Raw genomic sequence first — 26,216 nt, 5'->3', positions numbered from 1 at the left:
GACGTCGACGCGCAATACCCTCTAGAGAAAAAATTTCCGAGGCCAGCAAAGCCGGAAAGAGATATCTAAGATAAGGAATACGTCGGAGGACACAATCCCTTCGAATGATGAATTCACCACAGTCTCTTGGTGGGTTTACCACCTGGACCAGGACGTCTTTCAATTCGCTCCGTAACCCTTGATGGAATAACGTGGTTCTTTTCTCCTCCGGCCACCCACTTTCTACTATGAGTCTGCTAAAGGTGGCGATGTATGTCAATAAATCTTGGCTGCCCTGGAGAAGAGACAAGTTTGTTATCCAAAGCTTGGCCCTGGGTGTGTCGGGCGAACAGCTTTTCCATTTCCTGTTGGGAATCCTCTGAAATCTGGCAAGAGTGGATCATCCTGTTTCACCAATGGTACAGACCAATCTGCGGCGCTGCCGCTCAGATATGACAGAACAAAGGCAACCCGTGACTGATCATTCGGAAAGGCTCCAGGTCTGCAGAGAAAATGGAGGCGGCACTATTTCATGAACACTGCATATCTCTTTGGGTCCCAGGTAAAACGTTCTAGTGGGGCCAAAGGAACCGCCACAGGGAGAATCACTTGCACTGGATTAGCAGACGTGGCGGAAAGCGGCGGAATAGTTCCTGCAATGGGGCTTGACCGGCCTGAGACTGGAGCCATTGCCTGGCTAAATCATCAGTACGGTCTTTGGCGACTATCAATTCCCTTCTAAGAGCATTGGTTTCCTGCCGGGCAGAGTGCACTTCAGCCCGTAGTTCCCCCAGTAACTGGGCTAATTGATCAGTCTCAAATGTTTCCATGACGCCCAGGTGGATGTTTTGATGAGGCTTCGCGTTCTGTTACGTTCACCTGATATCCATGGGGACACCACACGATGCTGGATGGGAGGCTGTGCACCGTCGTGGACCCCTCTCCGCTGGCTTGTATGTTGGCTGCTGGGCCGGTTCTATAACAGGAGGGTGGAGGTTTAGATGCTGAGCCTGTGATGGGGGTTTCCGCCCCCCACTGACCAAATTCCTTCCCTTAGGGTTATGCCTCACCTTATTTTCTTGTGCGTGAAGTTCTCCGTCCTGCGTCTCAGTGCAGGGACACGTGTTAGTTGTGGGCGTTCTGAAGGCCTAGTTACTTCACTGGTCCTCTGCCCTTGCGTCAGATCCAGTCTGGCTGTGACACCAACTTGTTTACTGTGCTCAGGTGAGTGTCTTTTAGTCTTTTGTTCCCTGTGCTTTTTGGTGTTTTTTCCCCTTCTTGGCTCTTAATGTCTCTTTCTGTCTTTCACAGGGATTGTTGCTGTTGTGGAGCCACAGCCCCGGATGGTTAAGGCTGAGGTAAGTAGTTTAGCGCAAAGCGCGGCGCTGCACAACGTAGGTCAGTTTGCTAACCTGTATTCCTTTCTCTCCTTCAAGCAGGAGACAGTGTGCTGACAATCCGGAATGCAGGTCGTTCAGTGACCAGGTATGCAGGTAAGTGGTTAATGGTGTTTTGCATGTCTTTCCGTCGCTGTTGCAGCTTAGCGTAGCGCGATGTTAAAACCTGCTGCTAATGTTGTCTTTTACCTTGCAGGCTGCAGAGCACTCCGGAGAAGGCAAAGCCACAGAGCGTGGATGGAGGAGGAGGCTGTTACTCACAGGTAATTGTTCCCCGCTAATGCTGTTCTTGTAGGTTGCGGAGCGCTCCGTAGACGGGTGAATCACTGAGCGGGGACTGATGAGCAGATAAAAGTTGGAACTGCTACTCATAGGTAAGTGTTCTTGATAATGTTGTTCTTGTTCTTGCAGGTTGGCGGTGAAATCCAGGAGTGATGCTGCAGAATCAGGCCACCGGGAGAAGCAGATGAGCTGCGCTGAACACGGTTAGTGTTACGCTGCAGGAGTGCAGAATAACGCAAAGCGTGAATCCCAGTTCGGGCGTGGCTTATATAGCCAGCCACACCTGAAGATTCGACCACATCCAAAAGACTAGTCTGCATGCTTCAGTTCATGGAACTGAGCTACAGAAAGGGCCTCCACGTTGGATTTAGGCCCAAAATGGGCTTGCCTTATACTTGATAATGAGCCTGTCTCCATGTCTGGTGTGGATGGGTTTTTTGGACCCTTGAAGTCACTGTGGGGGGCTGCAACCTGACTGCTGCCAGGGGGCTGTTGCAACTGAGGGGGTCAGGGATAGGAATCATGACACCAACAAAAGCCTTTCAATTAATATTGTTAACTCTATTTCTTTGTTCCACATATAATTTAAAGAAATCACCACAGGTGGTACTTCTTGGTTTTCTGAAACCGTCTGCCACCATTGTATAGGGAACCTACACTCAGGTTATTGAAAATAGGCACAGTGTAAGCCTGCCCAGAACAAAGCCAGAAACTACAAAATAGGTTAGAGGGGACCTCGGAATAGTAGAATTGTGTAGACATAGATCAGCATTACATCAGAGACAGATCTAGTATGCAATGAAGGAAATTGCAGAAAGAATGATGTTCAACTTACTCGGCTTCAATGAGCTACCTACATCATCTGCAATATTTGTATTTTTTGTATTTTATTAGGTTTTATATAGCGCTTTAACACCAAAGGACAATAAGAATAAATAACAAGTATTAACAACATGTGAGTCAAGTATCAGAAAACATTATATAGAACAATTTACATGAACAATATGGCATTACATGAGTGGTATTGGACTGTGGTGGGAGAGGTAGTAAAGATATAGGATAGGATATGATGTAGGACTGTCGTGAAAGAGGCAGCACAGGGGTTAGGATGGTAATTGGAGGAGGTAAGATTTGAGAGAAGTGCGGAAGGAGGAATAGGAGGAGAACGGATAGGGAGAGGGAGATGGTTCCAGTGGAAAGGGGCCCGAAGTTGAAAAGATCGGAAGCGGGATGGGGCACAGGGCAGAGGAGGGGGAGTGAGAAGGAAGAGATCAGCAGAGCGAAGTGGCCGAGGGGGAGTATAGAAAGTGAGGAGAGAGGAAAGGTAAGGTGGGGCAAGACCATAGAGGGATTTAAAGACGAGGCAGAGGAAGTTGAAATTGAGATGGGAGTGAAAGGAGAGCCAGCTTAGAGAGGCGAGAGAAGAGGAGATGTGATCGTGAGGAGAGAGAAGGCAGAGCAATATCAATTGGGTACTGCATGAACCATGAGTTTAAATTAACCCGAATTCTCCTCACTCACTCACATTTTAGGCTTATTAGCAAACAATGAAGCAGCTTTTAAGGGGGATATCCCCATGAGAGGTTCTACTGTTGGAACCATAGTGCCCAAAAATGACAGACTGTGGGCCTCATTTCGAGTCTGGCGCTAAAATTACTGGTGCCTGACTTCCTGGTAACACAGGGGTATTACAACCCCGGTGACCGGGAAGTCAGGCGCCAGTAATTTTTTAAGTCCCCATTCCCATGGAGCCCCATAGGACTCCATGGGAATGGGGACCACGGAAGCACTGTCACTGTGTGCAAAGGTGCCAGTCCTTGCGTGAAACTCCGCGCCGGCCAGGGTCAAACCTGAAACAGCAGCATTGCTCACTAGACCACCATCTTATAATGGCACAAGCTGCAAATCAACAGTTGGAAAACTTGGCATCACGAAAGAAGCAGGAAGTAGGTGGAGTAGTTCATGACAACTAAATGTCTAAGGAAATAATCTATACCAAAGAGGTGTGCTTACCAATATCAAATACAATTAAATTATGCTGGCTAAATAACAGATATGAAACATAAATACATTAAGTAGAAAAACAAACCAATCACAGAAACGTCAATTAGATGTTGGCAAAGTGCAAATGCAAGTTATACATGTTGGGGAATTTGGTGTCTAGGCAACACGGGATTATCTGCTTCATTATCGGAGGCCCTGGAACATGTCTAGGTCTTCATGATACCTTTTTGACATTCGCAAAATTGACTTTTCTGCAATTTAGGAAGAGGCTAAAAACATTCCTCTTTTAATAACGGCCACTGACTCTATTATTCACCTTTTGCTCTCTTGATTTTAACATCTGTGCCCAGATGCAGTCCCTGCCCGGTCCTAAGTGAGTTGTGCATTATCAATCCACAGTTCAAATCAAATCATGACCATGGACGCTCATCTGGAATAAGGTCTATGGTATCAGATTCTCCTAAAAAATTACCTGTACGCAGAGTTCTAGTTTGCTGGTCCGGAAACAACGGTGCCAGTAGGCTTACCGGCACTGTTGTTTCCGGACCAGCAATACTGTAATGAGGTCCTATGGCCCTGCAGGAAGCGGATTGAGCCTCTGAAAACATATGTTTCCTGATGGGCACCCAGTGCTTGCTGAAGAGAATTGGCTGCAACTTTTAAACCTGCAAGAGTGATTTGATTACAACATGATCAACACTAAAGCCAGAATGATCTGCTTTTCTTATGCAGTTGTAGATGCCAATTCAAAGTACAACAGAAATTCCAATGCACTCACAAATATATGCCCAACCGAATGGCTTCCTGGAAGTCCAGCGAAAGCAACAGGGCAATAAATCCTTTACCAACTATGGTATCACACAAGCAATCGTTCTTTTACCAGTTGCTCAGTTCCTGCTGGAGACAAAGTCTCCAAAGGAATGGCACCTCGTCTTTTTGCATAGATGTTGACAGTGGAATTACACAAATGGTGATAAAGGTGCCAAGGCAAAGACTGTTACCAAAGCAGATAACCCAGACGCTTTGTAGATCAATGACTGATAATTGCTGCTGACTATGTATATCTTGAAGTCTGATCCAAACAGCTACTTCAAAAGTTGCCATTAAAAGGGAAAAATAACGATCATTTCCAAGACATTATTATAATTTGGTCTGTATTTGGTATGGAGTGGCTCTGCAATCATGAAATCAAGATTACTTATAGCAAGAGGATCCATGCTCAGAAAAGCAGTATGAATCCTCCAAATAGGTTTGTTCTTTACAAGTTGCTGCAAGGTAACGGAAAGAGGTGCAGGGATGCACAGGGGGTGGGATGCCCAGATGTGAGTAAGCCTACAAATATGTAGTTTCAGCCCTGCAGCATTTTAATGAATGAAATCTTCAAGAAACAGTTTGCAGCCCCATTATAAAGCAGCTGTAGATTCCACTCAATTAGTCAAGGTGTCAACAGACTAATTAGAGTAACTTCAGAATTAAGGACCATTTGGGTTACAAGAGAAGATCCACTTCTCTTCTGGTAGATTACCACTTAGTCTGTGTATGCTACACACTGGCTTTCTGTTACTCAGCTGGAATTCGACAAATGAAACACTGCTGTAATATCTGCATGGATCTAAAAGCAGGTCTCTTAGCGTTTTGTCATGCATCGACATTAGGGTCTTAACTGAATTTTAATGATTAGTAAAATTATAAAGGTGTGCAGATTTACCTGTCTCTTTACAGGTCCCAGTAATCTTTGCATTTTATATATTTGAACATTTTTTTAAATAAATAGCTGAGTCAAGGAAAAAATAAGATTGAACAGTTGTGGGTTTGTTGCATTCCTATTGTCAGATGGATGGGGACTCATTGCATCCATTCTCGTGGTCTTGAAGGAGATTCATGAGCAAGCGGCAATTGGAATATTACAGAAAGGCTGCGTAAGTGAAAAGGAAGTTTGAACCTAACATTTGCTCAAATTTGTACTTAACCATGTAGCTTCCGAGGGGCAGAATCAATTAGCAGTTTATCTGCACTCATGTTTTTTCACATTTGTAATGCTTTTCATATTGTTCTACACATGTGCAGTAAACCAATGTTTATAAAATGAAGACCTCGTTTGCATCTTAAAACATAAAACCTACCCTACAGTGTTGCATGCAAGATCCATCAAAGAGACTTCCAGACACTGGATGGCCAGCTCATTGGGTACCGTCAAACCACTATGAAGATGCTTCTTTATTTCAAGCGCCAGCTCGGTCTGAGGCTGATTATCCAACACAGAACGGATGGCATCACCAATGGATAAACGTTGGAATCCATACATGGTAGAAAGCATTCTGGCAACTGAAAAAATTGAAATTAATGAGTACTTTTTGCTATTTGCAACCTTATATGCATCTTCTGGAATTAAAACCTGAGATATATTAGTTTAATTTTAATCATTTAGTGCGTATGGCAAATTCCATGCCTTTTGCACATTCATACAGAAACATTATTACACAAAAGAGAACAATACATTTCACAACAATACAGTTCCTAAAAATACATTCCTTATAAATCCAATAAATATCCACTGACTTTTAAAATACAAATCAACATTACATTTACAAAATTTCAATCGTTAGGTCCATCCACTCAATAAAAAGAATCTACCCCAGCCCAAACTCTTGCTTTGCCAAAAAGATGACCTTCCCTCATTCGGGGGATTGCATTTAGCTGTGCCTTATTCCATACTTTTCTCTCTATGGGTTCAGTTTTCCTAAAAAGTGCCTCCATATGCGGTATGCAGCAGCAGTAATGACCAGGGGGTTTCCCATAAAGATCGATGACCAAAATTCATCTGTAACGTACCAGTTATTTTAGTTAAAAAATCTACAATAACATTTCTTATACTGGAGAATAAAAACTTTGCAGGAAGTAAGGTATGCCACACTGTTTCTATATGATCAGAACATAACCTACATTTGCTTCTGTAATGCAGTATTCCGTTCCATGCCCCAATGTATTCTTGTACCGATTATATGTTCAAGTGCAGATATACTATGAATCTGTGCAAATTTAACACTGGACCATTTAATAAGATAACTTTGAGGAGAATTCAGTGGGAAACCATGCTTTGTGTATTCTGTATACCTCAGTTTCATACTTAGTTGTTCAATGTTTTTCACTTTATCGTTGTATGCTGACTTTAATTTAAGCTTTTTCTTAAAATGCTCTGTGTCCTCCACCGCTAACAGAATGTGCTTGATTTGGCTGAATTCTCTTTGGTCTATCAGTTAGCCATTTAGTATGATCTACCAAGTTGTTCCTTAAAATATGGGCCTTGTCCACTTTGTGGGCTGTTCTTGTATATAACAAACATCTAGCGATCTTCCAGCATGTTTTCAAAGAGATCATGCCCAGTTTGAGGCCTCGACTGGGACTATATGAGTTACCCCTAGCGACGATCGAAGTAATCTAAGTAATTTGTTTCAGACCCTAATTTGTGTCTATTGATTGTGTGAGTGTGCCTACTTTGGCTGTTCTTCCTGTAACCTTGGTGCCCGTGTATAATTCCTTGATATTATGTAGGAGTGTTAGATCAATGCCCCAGGATGATAACTTTTCCGACAATCGGGCTCTACAGACGTGACAAAACACACAAAAGAAAAGTATAAGCGAGTACCAGGTGTTTTCTCAGGCTCTGCTAGTATTAACTTAATAGGCCAGATACAATGCACAGTACTACAACCATTATGAAAACCTGTTTGGGTCATGTCCAGCAACCCTCTATCCTCACACCACCTATTGAGGTCATTTAGGAGTATTTTTGCAAAATTGTTGCTGCTGGCGTCCAACATCGCCAGCAGTCTGTAGTTCATCGGGTCATCTCTTGAGCCTTTCTTATGAACTGGTTTAAGAATAGAGGATTTCCAGCTATCAGTGATGTTACCACTCTTCATAATAACCCTAAAGGCTTGGCATAAAATGTTCGCCCACAACACTGGTTCCCTTTTAATCACATTTGATAAATTGTCCAGTCCTGGTGCTCTAGAGGACTTTGATTTTATAATTATTTGATATATGTCGTCCTCATCAAAGGCCAGTTGTCCTAGTCCTGGATACCCCTGCTCTGTGTTTGTTTGCTCTGTTCTTTCTGCATCTATGCAGTCAATTTCTTCAATATACTGTGCCCACGAAGCATCTGCTATATTAGCCATTTCCTGAAGTACGCCTATCGCTATGTGTGAACGGTATAATTTCCAGAAACTCTTGGCAACTTTAGCCCTGATTAACCTGTAGACCACCTTCAAATTGTTTGAGTTTTCATTTAGCTTATGTTGTTTTAGAAGAGATTTATATTTGGTCTGCAGTGTTTTCAGGCCTTACACCTTCTCCTCATACTTGAGCGTTTTCGCGTTTCTAATCAATCGGAAGTTTTACGATGTTGCTTCTTTATTTTATGTATTGTTACATCATAGAAATTGTCTTTATGATCTATAATATAATGTGTTCTCTTATCTAGCTTTACAGCATCAATAATCTTTTGCGCCAGGTCAGACATATCTTGGATAGTTCTAAAACCTTGCACTCCACCCTGCTGTTTCAGCTCTGATAACATTTAATTGGCCAAATCAATATTTGCAACCAATCATTGAATTGGATTACCTTGAGGGTTTACTGCTGCTAAGACTGCTAATGTCTTCTTGATTGGAGCCACCAGGAATGCTAATGTGACTGACATGACCACATGATCACTTATGTTGTTAAACTTTACCTCATACTCAGTCTTCCTTGTACTTATATTTTCTGTTACAAAGATGGCATCTAGACAAGATACTTGTCCTCTAACTTGCCAGGTACATAAACTCAAGAGTTCAGTACCATCAGACGGTACTAATGGATACATACTGAACTCATTCAGGACTACTGACCATTTTATCCCTTTCTCCAGGAGAATGGAATGCCTTCTACTACACAAATTCAACTTTGCACATATGCATCATCCCCAGAAGTCCCAACCTCAAATTTTTCCATTGATAAACAGCATGTGTTGAAGTCGCCTGCCAGAATCACTGCCCTCTCCCCAGACATCTCATCTGTAAACCATTGCATCAATATCGTAATCACGCCCTCTAGTAGGTCGTTGGTGGTATTACCATCTGGAGGGTCGTATAAAGTCATGATCAACGTTTAGATTTGGAAATAGGGATGTTACTGATCACGACAGCAATTTGGATGTTCAAATTAACTCTGCATTCATAAGGGGCCACATCGTAATTCGTTTTTTGTTCCTATACACAGTCCACCAAACGGGCGACCTTCTTTCCCTTCACATGCCGGTTGGGAAAAACAAGTAGCCATATATTAGCACACTTCCTGCAGCCCACATTTCCTTTAATACAAAAATGTCCACTGAATTCAATAAAGACCAGCCCTCTGGATTTGACATGAAAGACTGGAACCCCCTGTGTTCCATGACACAAATTTGATTCTGCACTTTGAGGTCTTTGGTCAATAATGTGTGTTCTGCCCACGTCTCAGTTGTGAGCTGTGAACGTAGGTTTCATCATTTCCTTGCATGTAAGATTGGATATTACTTTTATGTGCAGGGTATAATGGTGACCCATCGAAACACATTTGCGAAAACTGTTCACAATAGGCAATCCCGTGTTGACAATAATTGGTGAAACAAAGGTTGCAATAACCCAATTACTGCTACTTCCCTCCCATCTTCGGCAGGTCCACCTTCTTAATGTCTCCTGATGTTATTATTTGTAGATCCGGTAATAAGCGTAACAATTGCATCAAAGTAGAACAATTAAGGAAGGGGCTGTTATTGGAAGTAGCTGTTTCCGTTAGGAGTATTGCGTTTGGGGGAAGCCAATCATTTTGTTGGAGATAGGCTGCCTCCTTCTGTGGGCTTACAACTACTTCTGTACAGTCAGGAAAAACCCACACTTGGCAGCCCCACCCCTTGCAACCATGGAAGATGAAGTACAGAGGGGGACACTGGGGACTCCCAATACCAACAAGAAGGACTGGAGCCAACAAAAACAATGCACACACAATTTAGCCCCAAGTCTATACCCTAGGTTGCATTCAGGGTGGGCAAACTGTTAGATAAATTATACAGATGCAATCAAGTGAACCATGATGAAGAGCATGCAGAGGCTGGGGGGTTATTGAAATTGAAACCTTACAGTGTACTTAGACTGACTAAGGAGGGGGATGGACAGTGGAGAACTACTGACATTAAGGAGATGCAGAATATAATGGGCAACTGATTGGCAAATTTAAACTAAGTTTGACCTGTGTTTTGGGCCCAGAGGTGCAGGTATGCCTAAATAGGGAGAATGTATAAACCATTTTTGCAGAAATTCCGACTTTAAGCTTGGTTTCATCAACTGACATTGTCTGTGTAGCATTTCCCAACCGTGCTGAAACTTAACATTGTCATCTCTATTTCGGATCTAACCTAGTGAAGGAATTGGTACTATCAGAAGTGACCAAATTGAAAGAACTGGGATTCAATTTACAACCCAAAACAGTTATGGAGTTGGAGGGAATGGATATGAAAGGAGTGGGGCCCTCCAAGTCTAATTTAACCCTGCCACTCGTGGTTTAAGATCTGCCAAACTGGTCGGAACGCAAGAGGATGTGAATGACCACAATTGGGCTCTAGTCACGTCCGCCTTGTGCAAAAGATCGGGACCATAGTGGCTTGAAAGTTAGAAATAGGAGTTTCCAGCAGTTGTGCTTGAAAGTTGTATCCTGGAAGTCCAGAGGAAGCAAACATCTATTTAGCAATATTCACGCTATGCAAATGCTGAGATTGGGTGACATAATTCTAATTCAGGAGTCATGGTTGATGCAACCTCTGGTTTTGGATGGCTACCAGGTGTTTACTCAATTGGCCAGGCCCAGTAATGGGGCGAGGGCGTCAAGGTGGCTGCTTATTGCAGTGTGCTCTACGTTCAGAATGATTTCTAATCTTCCATTCGGGGTGATGGCTTTGGCCATAACTTCTTCGGAAGGCTCAATGAATTTGCCGATTATGAATAGCTATTGGCATTGCAGAGTGGCAGATTTGCAAAACTTCCTCCAGGTCATATCCGATTGTATTAATACATGGGCAAACTCCTTCCCAGATGGAAGAATCCTTGTGGGTGGAGATATGAATTCAAATTGTATTGTCCCAAAAAAACGAGATGAAAAACAGGATGTGATTGGTGATTGGGGCGAGGTATCCAAATGAGCCAAATGTACGAAATGGTTGGAGGTGGTGGTCAACCATGGAGGCGTTGGGTTTGAGCGTAATTAACCCCATGTCAATGGGGGAGGAAACAAATAACCCTACGTGGCGACAAGGGGAACACTCCTCAACTTTAGATTCCATCTTTGCCGATGCAGTCTTAACTAGCTGCTTTGCGAGTTTCTCAGTTCAACATAATAACTGGAGTGACCACTCAATCCTTACTGCTGAATTTAACCTGCAGATTAAAGTGCGGTCATGTACGTCTGTGGGGAATTTAGAATCTACCTGTGCATGGAATGCTATTCGGTGGTCAGATCGGAATATTGCTATTATGAATGAAGAGTTAGATGTGTTATTAGAGGTACCGCCTTTGAATGGAAGTTGAGGACATTTAACCCTCTGTGTTTTGATAATTTCCTGGGGGAACTGAATGAACGAGTAATAAGGGGAATATAAATTTTGGGTCCGAATTGAAGAAGTTAAAACAAAAATACAGAAACTTCTGTAAATCAAAAAAGAAATCCTCTTACAGTTAGATGCAGAATATATGCTTTGCACTTTAAACATGATTCTCGTGCATTCTGGGTTTTCGTTAACAATCTGGACCCTTCGTTTCAGGCTACTGAACGCAGTTACTGAAACCCAATGGGTGGATTTATTTTAGAGATTTCTACGGGTATGGATCAATAGCTATCGCACTAGATGCAGACATCAGTAACTACATCTCGGAGTCCCCGTGGTTCATTAAGAATGAGCTTGAGGACATTGGGGATCTAATAAAGAGGTGCAAGAAGTCACGTGCCCAAGGGCCTAATGGCATTACGAATTACACCTTTAAACTCGACCTCGTAAATTGGTCTAGGGTGCTGTATATATTGTTTGGAAGCACTATGGACTCAGGAATTCTCCCTGTGTCATGGCGTACTGCTAATATTGTTCCAATCTTTAAGAGAGGCTCAAGGGCTGACCCAAAACATTATTGGCCTATTTAATTAATTGACGCAGATTGCAACATTTTCTCTTCGCTACTTCTGGGCCATGTAGAGTATTGGGTGAAGCTTACTGGTAGACTTAGTCCTTTTCAGATGGGATTCAGGAAAGGACTCTCCACGAATTTAAATGGTCTGATGGTGAAGGCCCTTCAAGCGTCAGCATGGAATAAGGCAAATGGATGCGCTTACTTGGCATCCATTGACCTTTCAATGGCCTTTGATAAGACATCTAGGAACAGACTGTGGAGTAAACTTGATAGTTGGGGTCTCCCTGGTGGATTGTTAAGGCTCTTGATGGGCCTCTTTGAGGATTCTGGCACCTGTGTCAGATTAAGCAAGGATGGGGCCCTCTTGGAACGTATCAAAACCTTTGCGGGTTTGAGACAGGGATGTAACCTAGCATCATGCTTGTTTAACATTTACGTTTCTGATGTAGTAAATTACTTAGTGGGGGCCGGACTGATTGCACCTAGAATAGGCTCGTTGAGTGTGGAATGGTTGGCATATGCTGATTATTTGTTATTTGTTTGTTTGGTTGTTTTATTTGCTTATATAGGGCGCTGAACCCTCAGGTAGCTAGGTGCTTCACTTGTGGAGCTGGTTACATACATGATACAAATACAAATAACAAGGAGAGAGTGAAGAGAGATTTACAAGAATGTAGGAGATTAAAGTGTACATAGGAGAGGCGGTTACAATAAAATGAGTTACAATAAAATGCGTTTTACAATCATACAAGAATTTACAGTGATGTACAATAATGTACATGTTGATGGCGACAGAAAACTGTGGTGGATAATTTACAAATATACAGGCAATGACTGGTTCTTTAGAAGTTCATTGGTTGGGAGGGATAGTGGAGAAAGCCAGAATTTGACTTTAATGCGGAAGGCTGGGAAGGACGGTTCATTTCTCAGCGTTGGGGGCATGGAGTTCCACGTTTTTGAAGCTAGGACTGGGAAGCTGGTTCCGCCCGATTTCTGGAATCTGTATTTGGGAATGCTAATGCAATGGGCATAGTTGGCTCTGGTGGGTCTAGATGTGGTCTTTACACATAATTTGTCGGCCTGGTATCTAGGGGCAGTGCTATTGAGACATTTGTGGGTAGTTCTGAAAGTGATTCTGTCTTTTATGGGAAGCTATTTGGCAGTTTGTCTGGCTTGGGATATGTGGTCAGAGCGCGGAATGTTGAGGGCTGCTCTAAGAGCGTTATTTTGCAGATTTGGAGTTTATGGATGTTTTGCTTACTGGTGCCTAGATGAACAAGTTACTTACCAACTGTAACGTTCTTTCGACTGGATGTTCCTCCCACGTATTCCTCATCTTAGGTATATTCTGCAGCTTGCTGCTTCTTTTGGAAAAAAAATTCGGCAGGGGACGCTGTGCTTGAGGCCGCGTAGCTTGGTCCCTCGAAGGCCCCCTTCGAGCGTCGACGTCATCCGTCGTATAAAGGGCTTGAGCCGCGCCTGTTGGTTCAGTTCTGTTTTTTCGATGTTAATGGTCGCATCAGTTATGCTTGGTGTCGGCAGATGTCAGGCTCTTAAGGAAATACAAGTGCAACAAGCGTAAGAACTGTACGGAGGGGTATGTTGGGAGGGTCGATGAGGAATATGTGGGAGGAACATCCAGTCAAAAGAACGTTACAGTTGGTAAGTAACTTGTTCTTCGAATGGATTGTGTCCTCCCACGTATTCCTCATCTTAGATAGACTCCCATAGCAGTTGTAATTTAGAGGAGGAGGGAGTACCATAGTTCTCCAATTATGCACAGAATGGAGGACGGCTTTTGCAAAAAGGCCTCCTTGGTAAGAAGTGGTGTCTAAACAATAATGTTTTGTAAAAGTGTGCATTGACCAAATGGCCGGAGCACAAATGTCTTGCACCGGGACACCCCTCTGAAGAGCCGTGGAAGTTGATATACCCCTAGTTGAATGGGCCCTTAAACCAAGTGGAGGCTCCTTCCCAGCCAATTTGTAACATTCAGATATTGCTAGGATAATCCATCTGGATATAGTTTGTTTGGACACACCAAGGCCCAATCTGTGTCCAGTGTACCTGACAAACAACTGATCTGTTTGTCTAAATCTTTCTAACCTAGATAAGTAGAAAATTAGAGCCCTTTTAGGATCTAGTCTGTGAAATCTTTCCTCGTCCTTACTAGCATGTGTGGGAGGATAGAAAGATGGTAAAGTGATTTTTTGTGACAGGTGGAAATCTGAAACTATTTTGGGTAGGAAAAAAGGTTTGACTTTTAAAACAACTTTGTCTTTGTGGAAAACTGTGTGAGGAGGCTTGCAAGATAGCGCCTGCAACTCACTCACCCTGCGGGCTGACGTTAGAGCCACTAATAACACGGTTTTTAAAGTCAGGAGCCTTAAAGGGCAAGAATGTAAAGGCTCGAACGGGGCACACGAAAGAAACTTTAGAACTAAATTTAAATCCCGAACGGGAACTTGGAAAGGTGTAGGAGGGAACACATTTGTTAACCCTTTAAGAAATTGGATAACTAAAGGCATTTTGAAATATGAAACTTCTTCTGAGGAGCGCTTGAATATGGATAGCTCTACCAAGTATCCTTTAATAGTACCAACTTGGAGCCCCAAGTTGGCTAAATGTAATAGAAAGGAAAGCACCATGGGAGTGGTACATTGAAAAGGATCCACATTCTTATCCCTGCACCAGTTACTGAATTTCTTCCAACGACACCGGTATAAGGATTTTGTTGCTGGCCTCCTGGCCAAAAGCAAAATCTCCATAACGTCATCCGGAAGGTTCCAATCCTTATATCTCAACCTCTCAGAAGCCAAGCGTGAAGGTCGAGTGTCTTGACCTCTGGATGGAGAACCCGACCTCCTTCTTGCGAGAGAAGATCCCCTCTTTGTGGAAGACGTATTGGGGGGCAGATGGACATGCCCAGAAGGTCCGGGTACCACGTCCTCCTGGCCCAATCCGGGGCAATTAGGATCATGGTTCTCCTGAACTTTCTCAACCTCCTGATTACATGAAGAATCACGGGGACTGGAGGAAACGCGTAAAGGAGTGGAAACATCCAGTCCACTACGAACGCGTCCCCTAGAGGTCCTCTCGGGGGAAATTCCCTTGAGCAATACAATTCGTATTTCCGGTTTACCGTGGTCGCGAACAGATCTACTTGAGGGGTTCCCCAAAGGGCGAAGATCTCATGAAGGACTTCCTGAGCTCGTTCCTCATGGGAGACTGTGCTCTGCCTGCTCAGAGCATCTGCCGCCGTGTTCAGCTCTCCGGCTAGGTGAACTGCCGATAGAGAGATTCCTTCTTGCATTGCCCAGAACCAGAGCTGCATTGCCTCTCTGCACAGTGGGAGTGATCCTACTCCTCCTCTTTAGTTGAGGTAGTACATGGCCACTGTGTAGTCTGTCGTTATCAGGACATTCTTTCCCTGTACAGAGGGCAGAAAGGCCTTCAGCACAGTCTGATTGCCCTCAGCTCCAAAAGGTTGATGCGTACTTTGGACTCCGATGGAGACCAACGACCGCTGATTGTCAGATCGTTGGTGTGGGCTCCCCACCCCATGAGTGAGGCGTCCGTCACTACCGTTATCTCCGGCCATGGTTGCCAAAAAGGTTACCCCTTGAGGATATTCTCCTTGCAAGCTCACCATAGGAGATCTTGAGCCATCTTGGTCGAGACCTGCAGAAGGTCTGACATCTCCCCTGAAAATTTGGAAACAGAGTCCTTAGGTCCTATTGAAGGGATCTCATCCTCAATCTGGCCTCTGGCACCAGAAAAATGCAGGATGCCATGAGTCCTAGCAACCTTAGGAAGTCGAAAGCCGGTAGATGTTGGGCATTTTGAAATTTTGGAACCATCTTCAGAATGTGGTGAGCTCTTTCCTCGGGAGGCGAGGCTTTCCCAGAGGTGGTATCCAGGACCGCGCCGATGAATTGGAGTCTTTGGCTCAGAATCATTTGCGACTTCTTGTAATTGAGGGCGAAGCCCAATTTGTGTAGGAAGTAACAGGTCATGGCCAGATGTCCCTGGGCCAGTTTGGGTGAACTTGCCCTGATTAGCCAATCGTCCAGATAGGGGTAGACGTGAATCCCCTCCCTCCTGAGACTCGCTGCCACTGCGGCCATTAGTTTGGTGAAGACCCTCAGGGCGGAGGTCAGCCCAAATGGCAGAACTTGAAACTGATAGTGAGATCCGCCAATTGCGAACCTCAGGTTCTTTCTGTGTTTGAGATGGATAGGCACATGAAAATAAGCATCCTGAAGGTCCAATGAAACCAGCCAGTCCTGAAGCTGAAGAGCCTGAAGGATCTGAGAAAGGGTCACCATCTTGAACTTGTCCTTCCTGAGGAATTTGTTCACATTTTTCAAGTCCAAGATGGGTCTCAATCCTCCGTCCTTTTTGGGAATGAGAAAATAAGGGGAGTACCAACCCTTGTTCCTCTCCGCTACAGGTACATGTTCTATTGCACCTTTCTCTAGCAGGGTTAAAATCTCCTGCACAAGGAGCGGGTCTGGAATTTTTACAGGGTTGGCTCCCGGTGGATGATCTTGAGGCCTTTGATGAAAAGGAAGACAGTAACCATGGGTCACTATCTCTAGTGCCCAGGCATCTGACGTAATGCCCCGCCATTCGTCCAGATGCTGAGTGATTCTGCCTCCCACCTGGGTCTTGTGGGTTAAGGCCTCAAAGTGGCTTTGCAGCTGCTGAGGAGGTAGTAGCCGCTGCTGTGGCTGATCTAGCACCTCTCCCTTTTCCACCACGAAAGGGCTTTCTTTTTTGTCCCCTCTGACTGGCCTGCCCTCTCCCTTTTCCAAAAGAGGAATAAAAGCGAAATGAGCGACTCTTCCAGGAAGATGACCCTGCATAAGAGTACTGCTGAGGTTGTCTTATAGCGGCGCTGAGTGATTTTGCTGCCGCTTTCGAGGTCTGCAGCTTCTCCAAGCTCTTGTCCGCCTTGCTGCCAAACAACCTCAAGCCATCAAAGGGCATAATAAGTAATCTGGAATGTAAATCAGATGCAAAACCAGATTTTCTTAGCCATGCGAATCTACGCAGGACTGCGCTAGATGCCATGGATCTGCTTATGCTCTCTGCAGTATCCAGTCCTGACTTGAGGCACTCCTCCACAGCCTCCTTTCCGTCCTTAACTATCGCCAGGAAACCATCCCTCTCCTCTGCCTCCGGGATGTGATCAGCCGCTGCATCTAAACAGCTCCACAGGGTATAAGTGAACCTAGCTAATGTACAAGTCACATTAGTAGACTTAAGAGCCATACTACCAGCAGTAAAAGCCTTACTTGCCCAGGCATCAATCTTTTTATCGTCCCTGTCAGGGGGCATAGAGGGATAAGCCGACTGTTCGCAGTTGCAGCCTGGATCACCAAACTTTCGGACGAAGGGTGCTTTGATAGTTATTCCGGATCCGAGGGAGCAGGTCTATACTTCCCTATAAATTTCTTATTCACAGCTGGTATAGATTCAGGTGTTTCCCAATTTGTTATAACTCTCTTTTGGAGAGCTTTATGGAAGGGAAGGACTGGGTCTTTCTGAGGTCCTTCATCTATGATATCTGTTAAGTCATCCTGGTCATATCTTGGGGACACTGATTTCCATCCCATAAAATCTATCACCCTTCCCATGAGGTTTCTACGCCCCAGTTCAGCATCGTCTGTGGGGTCAGGTCTTTCAAAATCTACCTCAGGTGAGGTATCTAGGCCACTGGCCGATTGTAGAACATCATAAAGATCTGAGATTTTTTAATTTGGATCTATGAGTTCCTCAGGGACTTCTCTAGTCCCAAATCGAACTCCAGCAGAAGTAATGTCATCATCAGAGGTTTGTTCCTCAAAAATAGCAGACATAGATTTGAAAAATTCTTGCCTGGGCTGAGGGTGGAAGACTTTCTGGTATAGGTGGGACAGGCCTAGGTTTTGTCGAAGTTGTCATTTTGGAAACCGGCATGAGAGATTTCCCCGACAAAGGCGTCGACGGAATCGACAAAGGCTTCAACGCACTCGTAGGAAACCCTGAAGGCATCCAGGGTGGCTTCGATGTCGAGTGAGGCTTCGGCGCTGAGGCCGAAGGTATCAACGCCATTTTGGGCTTCGACGGACACGTCGAGTCGATAGTCGACTTCGACGCTGAAGACGCCATTTTGTCTTCAGGTAACTTCGATTTATGCACCAAAGGTTTTTGTATAGTCTCATGAGGCGGTGGTGATTCATCATCCGAGGACGCCCTCGACTTTTTGTCGGATTTAGAGTGAGACGATTTGGCGTCACCTTTAGAGTGAACAGGGGTATGCTCTCCACGTATCTTTTTTGAGGGGGTCGGGCCGCCTTCTCAAAAATCTTTAGCATTGAAGCCCTAAAGGCCTCCCATTTTTTGGGGGAATCATGCTTTGATGGACAAGGAATTAACCTTCTGTCAGGTGAAGAAGAAGAAGAAGGGGACGAAGATCTATGATGTCACTTTTTTGATCTTTTGGATGACGAGGAAGAAGACTTCCTCGAGCGACTTTTCGACCTCGATCGCCTCGACTCATAACGAGATTTAGGTCTCGATTCTCTCGAGTCTTTTAGTAGACTTGAAAGACTCTTCCCCCACCGCTAGCTTACCTTGGCGTTCCTTAAGAGCCTTGTTCGACATCGCCTGACACGACCCGCATTCGTCGACTCGGTGGTCAGGAATAAGGCACCAAAGGCAGTTACGATGAGGATCCAAAATGGACATTTTTCTTCCGCATTTGGTACCCTTCTTAAAACCCGTCTTGGGTGTATTTAGGGTTGAAGACGACATTCTCAAAGAAGGAAAACTGACGCGCGTTAGATACACGAAACAGAAGCTCGGAAAAACAGAACTGAACCAACGGGGGCGGCTCGAGCCCTTTATACGACAGATGACGTCGACGCTCGACGGTGGCCTTCGAGGGACCAAGCTACGCTGCCTCGAGCACAGCACCCTCTGGTGAAATTTTTTTCCGAAAGAAGCAGCAAGCTGCCGAATATATCTAAGATGAGGAATACGTGGCAGGACACAATCCATTCGAAAGAGGGAGTTACAATAGTCAAGCTTAGATAGTATCAGTGCTCTCGCTAGAATGATACAACTTTGTGAGGATAAGAAAGGTCTACAGGCAGTTATTAGTTTAGTGGTGTAGGCCAATGAGGAGGCTGTGGCATTAACTTGTCTAGAGAGTGACATGGTGGAGTCGAGGTAGACCCCTAGCGTTTTGACATTATTGGAGACCTTGATGACGTTTCCGTCAATATTGAATTAATTGTATTGTGACTGAGTTTATTAAGGCGTTGTTTGGTGCCAATAAGTAGGAGCTCAGTTTTGTCATCGTTTAGACAAAATCTATGCTTGGCCATTCACTCTTGAATTTTGCTATAGATTTCGTCAAGGAGGGAGGTGTCATTCTCGTAGGAGCCTGAGAGTGTGATGAGGATCTGCGTATCATCAGCGTAGTTGGTGTTTGGGACTTTCATGTCATCTAAGAGGTTTAATAACATCTTGGTAAAGAAATTATAGAGGGTGGGGGGGACGTAGGAGCCTTGGGGAACTCCACAAGTGATGGGAGATGGGTCTGCTGAGGCAGTGTCTGAAAAAACCCTCCTGGATCTTTCTGCTAGAAAGGATTGGATCCATTTGGCTGCATTGGGTGAGAAGGAGGCCGATGTGGTTGGTGCAAAGTTAATATTCTGTGGTCGACCAGGTCGAAAGCCGCGGAAAGATCCAGGAGGAGGGAGGGGTTCTTCAGATCTAGAAGGGCTGTTTCGGTGCCATGTCTAGGTCTGAATCCTGATTGGCGGAGGCCTAAGAGGTTGTGAGTTTCGAGGTGGTTCAGAATTTGAAGATATGCTGCTTTATACAGGATTTTTAGGAGGAATCGGACGGTGGTGATGGGGCAGTAGTTAGTGGGAATGCTTGGGTCTAATGTAGGTTTCTTAATGAGAGGTTGTACCCAGGTGTCTTTGAGATTCTTGGGTACAGAGCAGGAGGCAAAGGATGAGTTGATGAGTGTTGTGATGAAGGGGGAGAAATCTTTGGCTCCTTCTTTGATGATGGAAGCCGGACAAATGTCTCCTTGACATTTAGAGGGTTTGCAGCCCGCAATTATGGATTCTACTTGAGTGATGGTGACGGGGGAAGAATTCAAAAAGATCTGTGTTGTTAGGACACGGTATGTGTGTTTGGTTCGAGTTAGCTGTGCCTTTCTTAGCTAGGAGGTTTCGTTTGGTTTCTATTTTGGTCTGGAGTAGGGCAATTTCGTCTAATAGCGCCTTCTGGATGTTGGTACACCAAGTGGCATCTTTATCACAGGTGGATAGGGGAGGTAAGGGCGATTCCAATTCCCTGAGGATGGTGAAAAGTTATTTCACGTTCCAGTTTGCATTTTGTATTCTATTGTTGAATGTGCGCTTTTAGTTTTGATAATGGCTTTTTTGTAAGTGGCTGCAGCTGTCTTGAAGAGAGGCCTCGGCAGATCTTTTGGATTTCCTCAGTGTTTTTAATTCCAGGGTGAACCATTTGTTTAAGTGTCTGGGTTGTTTTGCTCTTCTGGTTTTGATGGGGGCTATTTGGTCTAGTGCTAGCAGAAGGTACTTGCTGAACGTGTTGACTAGGGATTCTGGGTCTAAATCAGCGGAGGGTGAGGGAATGATGAGGGGGCAGAGGGTCTCTAGGCTAATGGATTTGTTGTTCCTGGTTGATGCCGGGGGTGCTTGTGCAGTGGCAGGAGGAGTGTGTTGGGCGGACTCTAGCTCAAAGTGGATGATGTGACGGTCATGGCGTGTTTGCGAATATATTCATGTTGCAGTTTAGGTTGGCCACCCAGTCGAGGGTTCTGCCTTTGCAATGGGTGGGTCCTGATATGGATTGTTTAAAGCCTAGTTTGAAGAGGGATTATTCTACGGTTAAGGCTTGTGAGTCTAGTGGGTCTTTGTATCCTAAATTTAGGTCTCCTAGGAGTAGAATTTTTGATGTGTATTTGGTATGGTGGGAGAGTAGGTTGGAGATGTCTCCTTCAAAGGTTAATGTTGGGCCAGGAGGTCTGTAGATTAGGTGTATCAGTACTGTGCTTTGGGCAGAGAGGGGCAATTTGACGAACATGAGTTCTCCTGATGGGAATGGCAGAGAAGTGAATGCTCTTAAGCAGAGGTGGGCTTTTGAAATTATGGCAATCCCCCCCCCGCCCCCTTTGCTGGTTGTCTTGTCTGTCCTAATGATGGTGTATTTATCCGGAACAGCAAGCATGAGGGATGGGCCTGCTGCCGGATGTAGCCATGTTTCCGTGACTACCAGAAAGTCTAGATTGTTGGATAGTATGAGGTCGTTTATTTCCAGTGTGTGTGCTATGAGGGATCTGGCATTTATTAGTGCACATCTAAGTTTGGTGATGGCAGATTGAGGTGTGCCTTGGGGATGGATAGGTTTGTCAAGAGGTGTGGTGCTTATGTTGATATGGGTATTTAGAGGCGGGTTAGTGATGGATGTGGTTTGTGTGTTGGTACTGGTGTTACAGGGGTGGTGATGGTGGGTGCGGTACCCTAGGAAGGAGTTTCTATGATTGAGATTGCAGGGCGTGGGTAAGAGGTGGTAGGCAGTGATAGGTGGTTTACCCGATGGGCGATGCATCTTTGTCTTTTGGAGGGTATCAAACGTGCTGTGGATGTTAAGGAGGTGAAAGGCCAGAGTGAGAATAGTAAGCTCTAGACTTGCCATGAATAGACTGGGGTGTGATGGCAGGTGCGGCTGCCAGTGGCTGCGTGGAGCACAGCCTCTAAATAGGAGTGGTGCTGTAAGATGCGGTAGGTAGATGAACGGGAAGTAGCTATGTTGCGGGTGCAACAGGTAGGACCACTTGACAACGAGGTGATCTGGTTTGAAAATGGGGATATTGGGAGAGACCAGAGGAGGTCCTATTTGGTCAGGATATACTTGGCAATTATTCAAGTTTAGGTATGCTACGTTCACCTATTTGCTGTACTGGGAATCAGATGCGATACATATATACCACTAACAATTAAAAGTACGTTATTTTTTTTTAAAAAAGCACTGGGGTGAGATAGGTTGAAATACGTGCAAATGTGTAGGTTCAAGTGGGCTATATCGACAATTAATAGTCAGGAGAGAAACATAGGTAGGAATAGGTTATTTTGAGGAAATGGCACTAGGGAGCAATACAGGCATGCTGACATCAGCGTAAAAGTAGGCTATTTCGCTGTTTTGGCAGTCAGGAGATATACATACATACGGATATCAGCATAAAAGTAGGCTCTTTTTGAAATAGTAGCACTCTGGATGAGTGTAGGCAGATGATACCAGAATATGGAAAGGGTAAGGTACTGCGGTTATCAGCAGGCATGGATGGGCAGATAGGAGTAGATACACCGGGTTAGTCTGTATCTAGGTTATAATATGCTATTTGAATGGTAAGGCCTTTGGGTGAGAAACATACAGTTTATCTAAGTTGATGACAGACTAATATAAGGTTGTGGAATTTAGGAAAAAATTAAAGACAGCCCCAGTTGACAGTGCAGGTAACAATAGTTAGTGAATGCTGAGGAGCATTCAGGTCTAATATCTGGTGTTAGGCACTATTAACGCTTCTGGGCAGGTGACAGGCACTGGATCATAAGGGATCAGGTGCTACGTAGTTCTATTTGATAACGCAAGCATTAGCGAGATGATTAAGTAAATGGGGGCATATACATATAGCGTGCTGAGCAGATGATGTCAGTTCGAGCTTAGCGCTGAGGAGGGGGTCTCAGAAAGTGTTGTTGCTTACCCCAGCAGGAATGAACATGCGGGAGTCTCCTTGCGGCTCTGACGCGGCAGTGGACAGGCAGGAAACAGGCGTGCTGGCCTTATTAAGCGGGCCTTAGTCAGGAAGGGCCGGCTCTTGCTATTCATCAATGACACATCAAGGAAATGGGAGTGCAGGGCCAATCACGGGCTGTCGCAGCTCGTATAGGTTGCTAGGCAACTGGTTAAACAAAAACAAGACACATTTCACAACTCTTGGACCGGTCTACAACGCCTCCTGGCCAAATTCTCCTGATTTGCTAGAGATAATGGCCTTGCAGTTAACCCCAGTAAGACCAAGATTTTAGCCATCACCCGGGGAAAGAAAATGGAAGGGTCTGGGGTCTATGGAGAATAAGATGATTGGAACGGTGGATTCTCTAGTTTACTTGGGATTCCAGATTAGTGCTCGGCCAGGATGCTTTAACATTAGAGAGCCAACTAAACAAAAGGAAGCTCCTGATTAATCAGGTGCTGAAAATTGATAGGAAATACAGGCGCTTCTCAATAAAACCAGCTCTTATCTTCTACAATGGTAAGATTGTCCCGAAACTAATTCATGGCCTGGAACTAGTGGATGTATCTATCTTTAAGGTTATTGACCTTATTGAAGCAAAAATGTGGCGTAAGATATTGTAAGTGCCAAATGCTATACCATTAGTGGCAATCAGATTCGAGTTGGGGACTGTTTCTATGAAGGCACGCGAGCAGTGGCAGACACTTGCCTTATATTCAAAACTAATTGACCCTATTCCGCATTCCGTTTATGAGCTTCTAGGGAAACAACTCAACTATATGAAGAACAACTGTGACTTCCTTTCGCAGTTGGAAGTAAGGTCTTTAGCGATCCTGGAAAATTTGGCGATAGATAGGGCTACTTCATTGGTAACCCAAATAGAGTTAAGAAAGCTCTATATGACCACGATTGGGTCTGTACCACGGACTCATTCCATAAGTGTCCATCCCTGCACGATTTGGTATTTGTTCATAGAATAGGGGGAATCCATCTACGATTCTTTCTCAGTTTCAAAACAAATACTATAGAATGATTCTACTGAGATTAAGATGGAATCATTTATGAACTAAAGAGATTGTTAAGAAGAGGAACAATTACTGACCTACAGACCAACTGCAGATGTTGTAACCAGGGCCCTACTGAAACTGCACAACATCTGGTCTTGGACTGTGAAGCTTTAACTACAAGTAGGATGAAACATTTCCCAACTATTTTGATCGGGTCTATAATCAGGTAATTGAACTGTGATTATATTTGGAATAGATGTCTCAGCATTAACTCTATTAAAGAGGGTTTAGCGATGGTAGGTTTTATTAAGACTATGAATCTGATGACCTGAGTTTGATGAACTGAATTGATATTTCTTTTTCTTTTAAAAAAAATTGATGAATTGATATCACTGCTCTTTTAATATTGTTGTGTTGTGATTATGAATTTCATGGATTGAACTTGATGAATTGATGTCTTTTAACCAATGTGTGATGTTACTGTTGACTTTGTTCTATTTGATGTATATGTACTAATGATGTTCTAAATTGATTTTGTAAAGGTTTTCTTTAACCAAATACAAATAAATATAAATAAATAAAAAAGTTGCTTGACCAAGATGCTTTAAAATGCATGATTTAGCAACGTTTCTGTTTTTCACAAATATTCCATGTATAGTGCTCCCACACCTTTGCATCCTTTCAGATCATACTATTGTTTCTTTCCCAATATACTTTAAAATGCACCACTTGGCACTAGTTTCACCAAATGTCCTTGCGGGAGAACCACCAAGTTCCTTCATGTGGGGTCATACATGTGCAGTGGCAAGACAAATAACGCACTTCATTTTATGCATGCTTGGGATTTTTATGCAGGCCCAAAACTAATGGTTACCTAAAGAAATTCAGAAGAATCCATTTGTAAATGCTGTCTGCAAGCATCATTTTCAGGCAGCATTTATATTTTTAACAACATGGGGAGTCAAAACTGAGAGAAAAGTCGATTTTGCGTGGTTTTACTCTTCCCTCATTCCATCATGAGGAATTGTGATTGGAGCAATCTGAAATTATATCAGACATTCAGAGCAATGCGCCATCAATTCTCAATGATACTCCAATGTTTGGGCAGAGAACCTAGAGACCATACTAATGGCAGCTGGGTACAGTATAAATCCCTAGAATATAACATGCCCAATCGTCCTAGCGAGCAAAGGCAATAACACATACTAGCAAAGACCCACAAAAGGCCTCAGCTTTTATATTTTAATATACATATTTAGAATTGCATGCATGGGACCCAACAACATGTAGGTGCTATTATTGTGGGGGCCCCAGCATGCAATTCACATTTATTTTTAGATGACCAACAAAGTATTTCCACCCTCAATAAGAAGATGGAAATAGAAAACAAAAAAATAAATGTTTACATAAGTCAGATTCACTGAAATACGGCACTCATACAGGTCTCCAACTTTCTCTCTGATGATCGCCACTCTCTTTTATACTCATTCTTTTGGACCTCTGTTGCTTTTCACACCGTCAACCACTCCTCTTCTCCTCCTCACTCTTAAGGACCAGGGGTTTCACAAATCTGCTCTTGGCTGGATCACATCCTACTAGAAAGGTAGGTCGTTCAAAATCTCCTGGAACTCACAAAGCTCTGACCCCAACACTCTTTCTGTCGGCATCCCACAAGGAGCAGTTCTTCGACAACTGTTATTCACCCTCTATACCACAGCCTATTAAGACTTATCTCATTCTTTGGCTTTCAGCATCACCTTTTTGTTGATAACATTTAAATATTTTTCTCCTGTCCCTGCTTCACCTCAGCCATCCTGGAATGGATTGCCACCTATCTCACTGCAATTCATCACTGCAATTCGTCATTGGATGGCTCTCCACTGCCTCATGCTGACCTCTTAAAACATGGAGTAATCTTCCTCTTAAAACATGGAGTAATCTTTCTTGCAGCTTTCAATGTCGTCTGTCCACTTCCCTCTCCTATCTCCTTCCCGCCTGATCTTCTAACTCCCTCACCCAAGGCTTGTAATCTTCATGTCCTTTCTGATAGCGACCTCCGATTGTAACAATTCATCACAACCACTGCCTCTGCTGCTCGTATTAACCTCCTCAACATTCAGAACATGTGTCATTTTCTTACTAGCCCCTGTACACAATCTCTAATCTCCAGCCTTGTGCTCTGCAAACTTGAATTCTGCTAAAGACTACTCCTTTGCGTTCCTCATTACTACTTCCTCTAGACAAAGTCCTCAACTTTGCTACCTACACTCTCTTCAACCTGCCCAGATCCTCCTGCACTTCTACCTACCGACAACATGCTAGTTGGCTCTCTATGCACAACAGTTCCCTTTTTTTAAATTCATTCTCCTAGTCCACAAAGCTATCAATGGTTTTGCTCCTCAGTACCTGTCTGATTGCATCTGTTTCTTCACTATCTTGTTCCCTCTGATCCTCCTCTGTACTCAACCTCACTGTCCCATGTCCCATATGTGCCTCCTCTCGCATGCGCTCTTTCTCCCTT

General features: G+C 44.1%; 1 protein-coding gene across 3 annotated transcripts in view; it reads right to left on the bottom strand.

The window, feature by feature from the left end:
* AK9 (adenylate kinase 9) overlaps nt 1-26,216 on the bottom strand; it is a 1,784,103-nt gene that overhangs the window by 345,892 nt on the left and 1,411,995 nt on the right. For all 3 annotated transcript variants that reach the window (XM_069606660.1, XM_069606662.1, XM_069606661.1), the window contains one exon: nt 5,786-5,987. In XM_069606660.1, the coding sequence (XP_069462761.1) occupies nt 5,786-5,987 (202 nt within the window). The remainder of the gene's footprint in view (nt 1-5,785; nt 5,988-26,216) is intronic.

The sequence above is a fragment of the Ambystoma mexicanum genome, chromosome 4p (genome assembly GCF_040938575.1).
Source record: "Ambystoma mexicanum isolate Mex_15411 chromosome 4p, UKY_AmexF1_1, whole genome shotgun sequence".
Classification (NCBI taxonomy): Eukaryota; Metazoa; Chordata; class Amphibia; order Caudata; family Ambystomatidae; genus Ambystoma; species Ambystoma mexicanum.
Note: the sequence above shows the minus strand (reverse complement) of the source record. Positions and strands in the feature narration are given on the sequence as shown.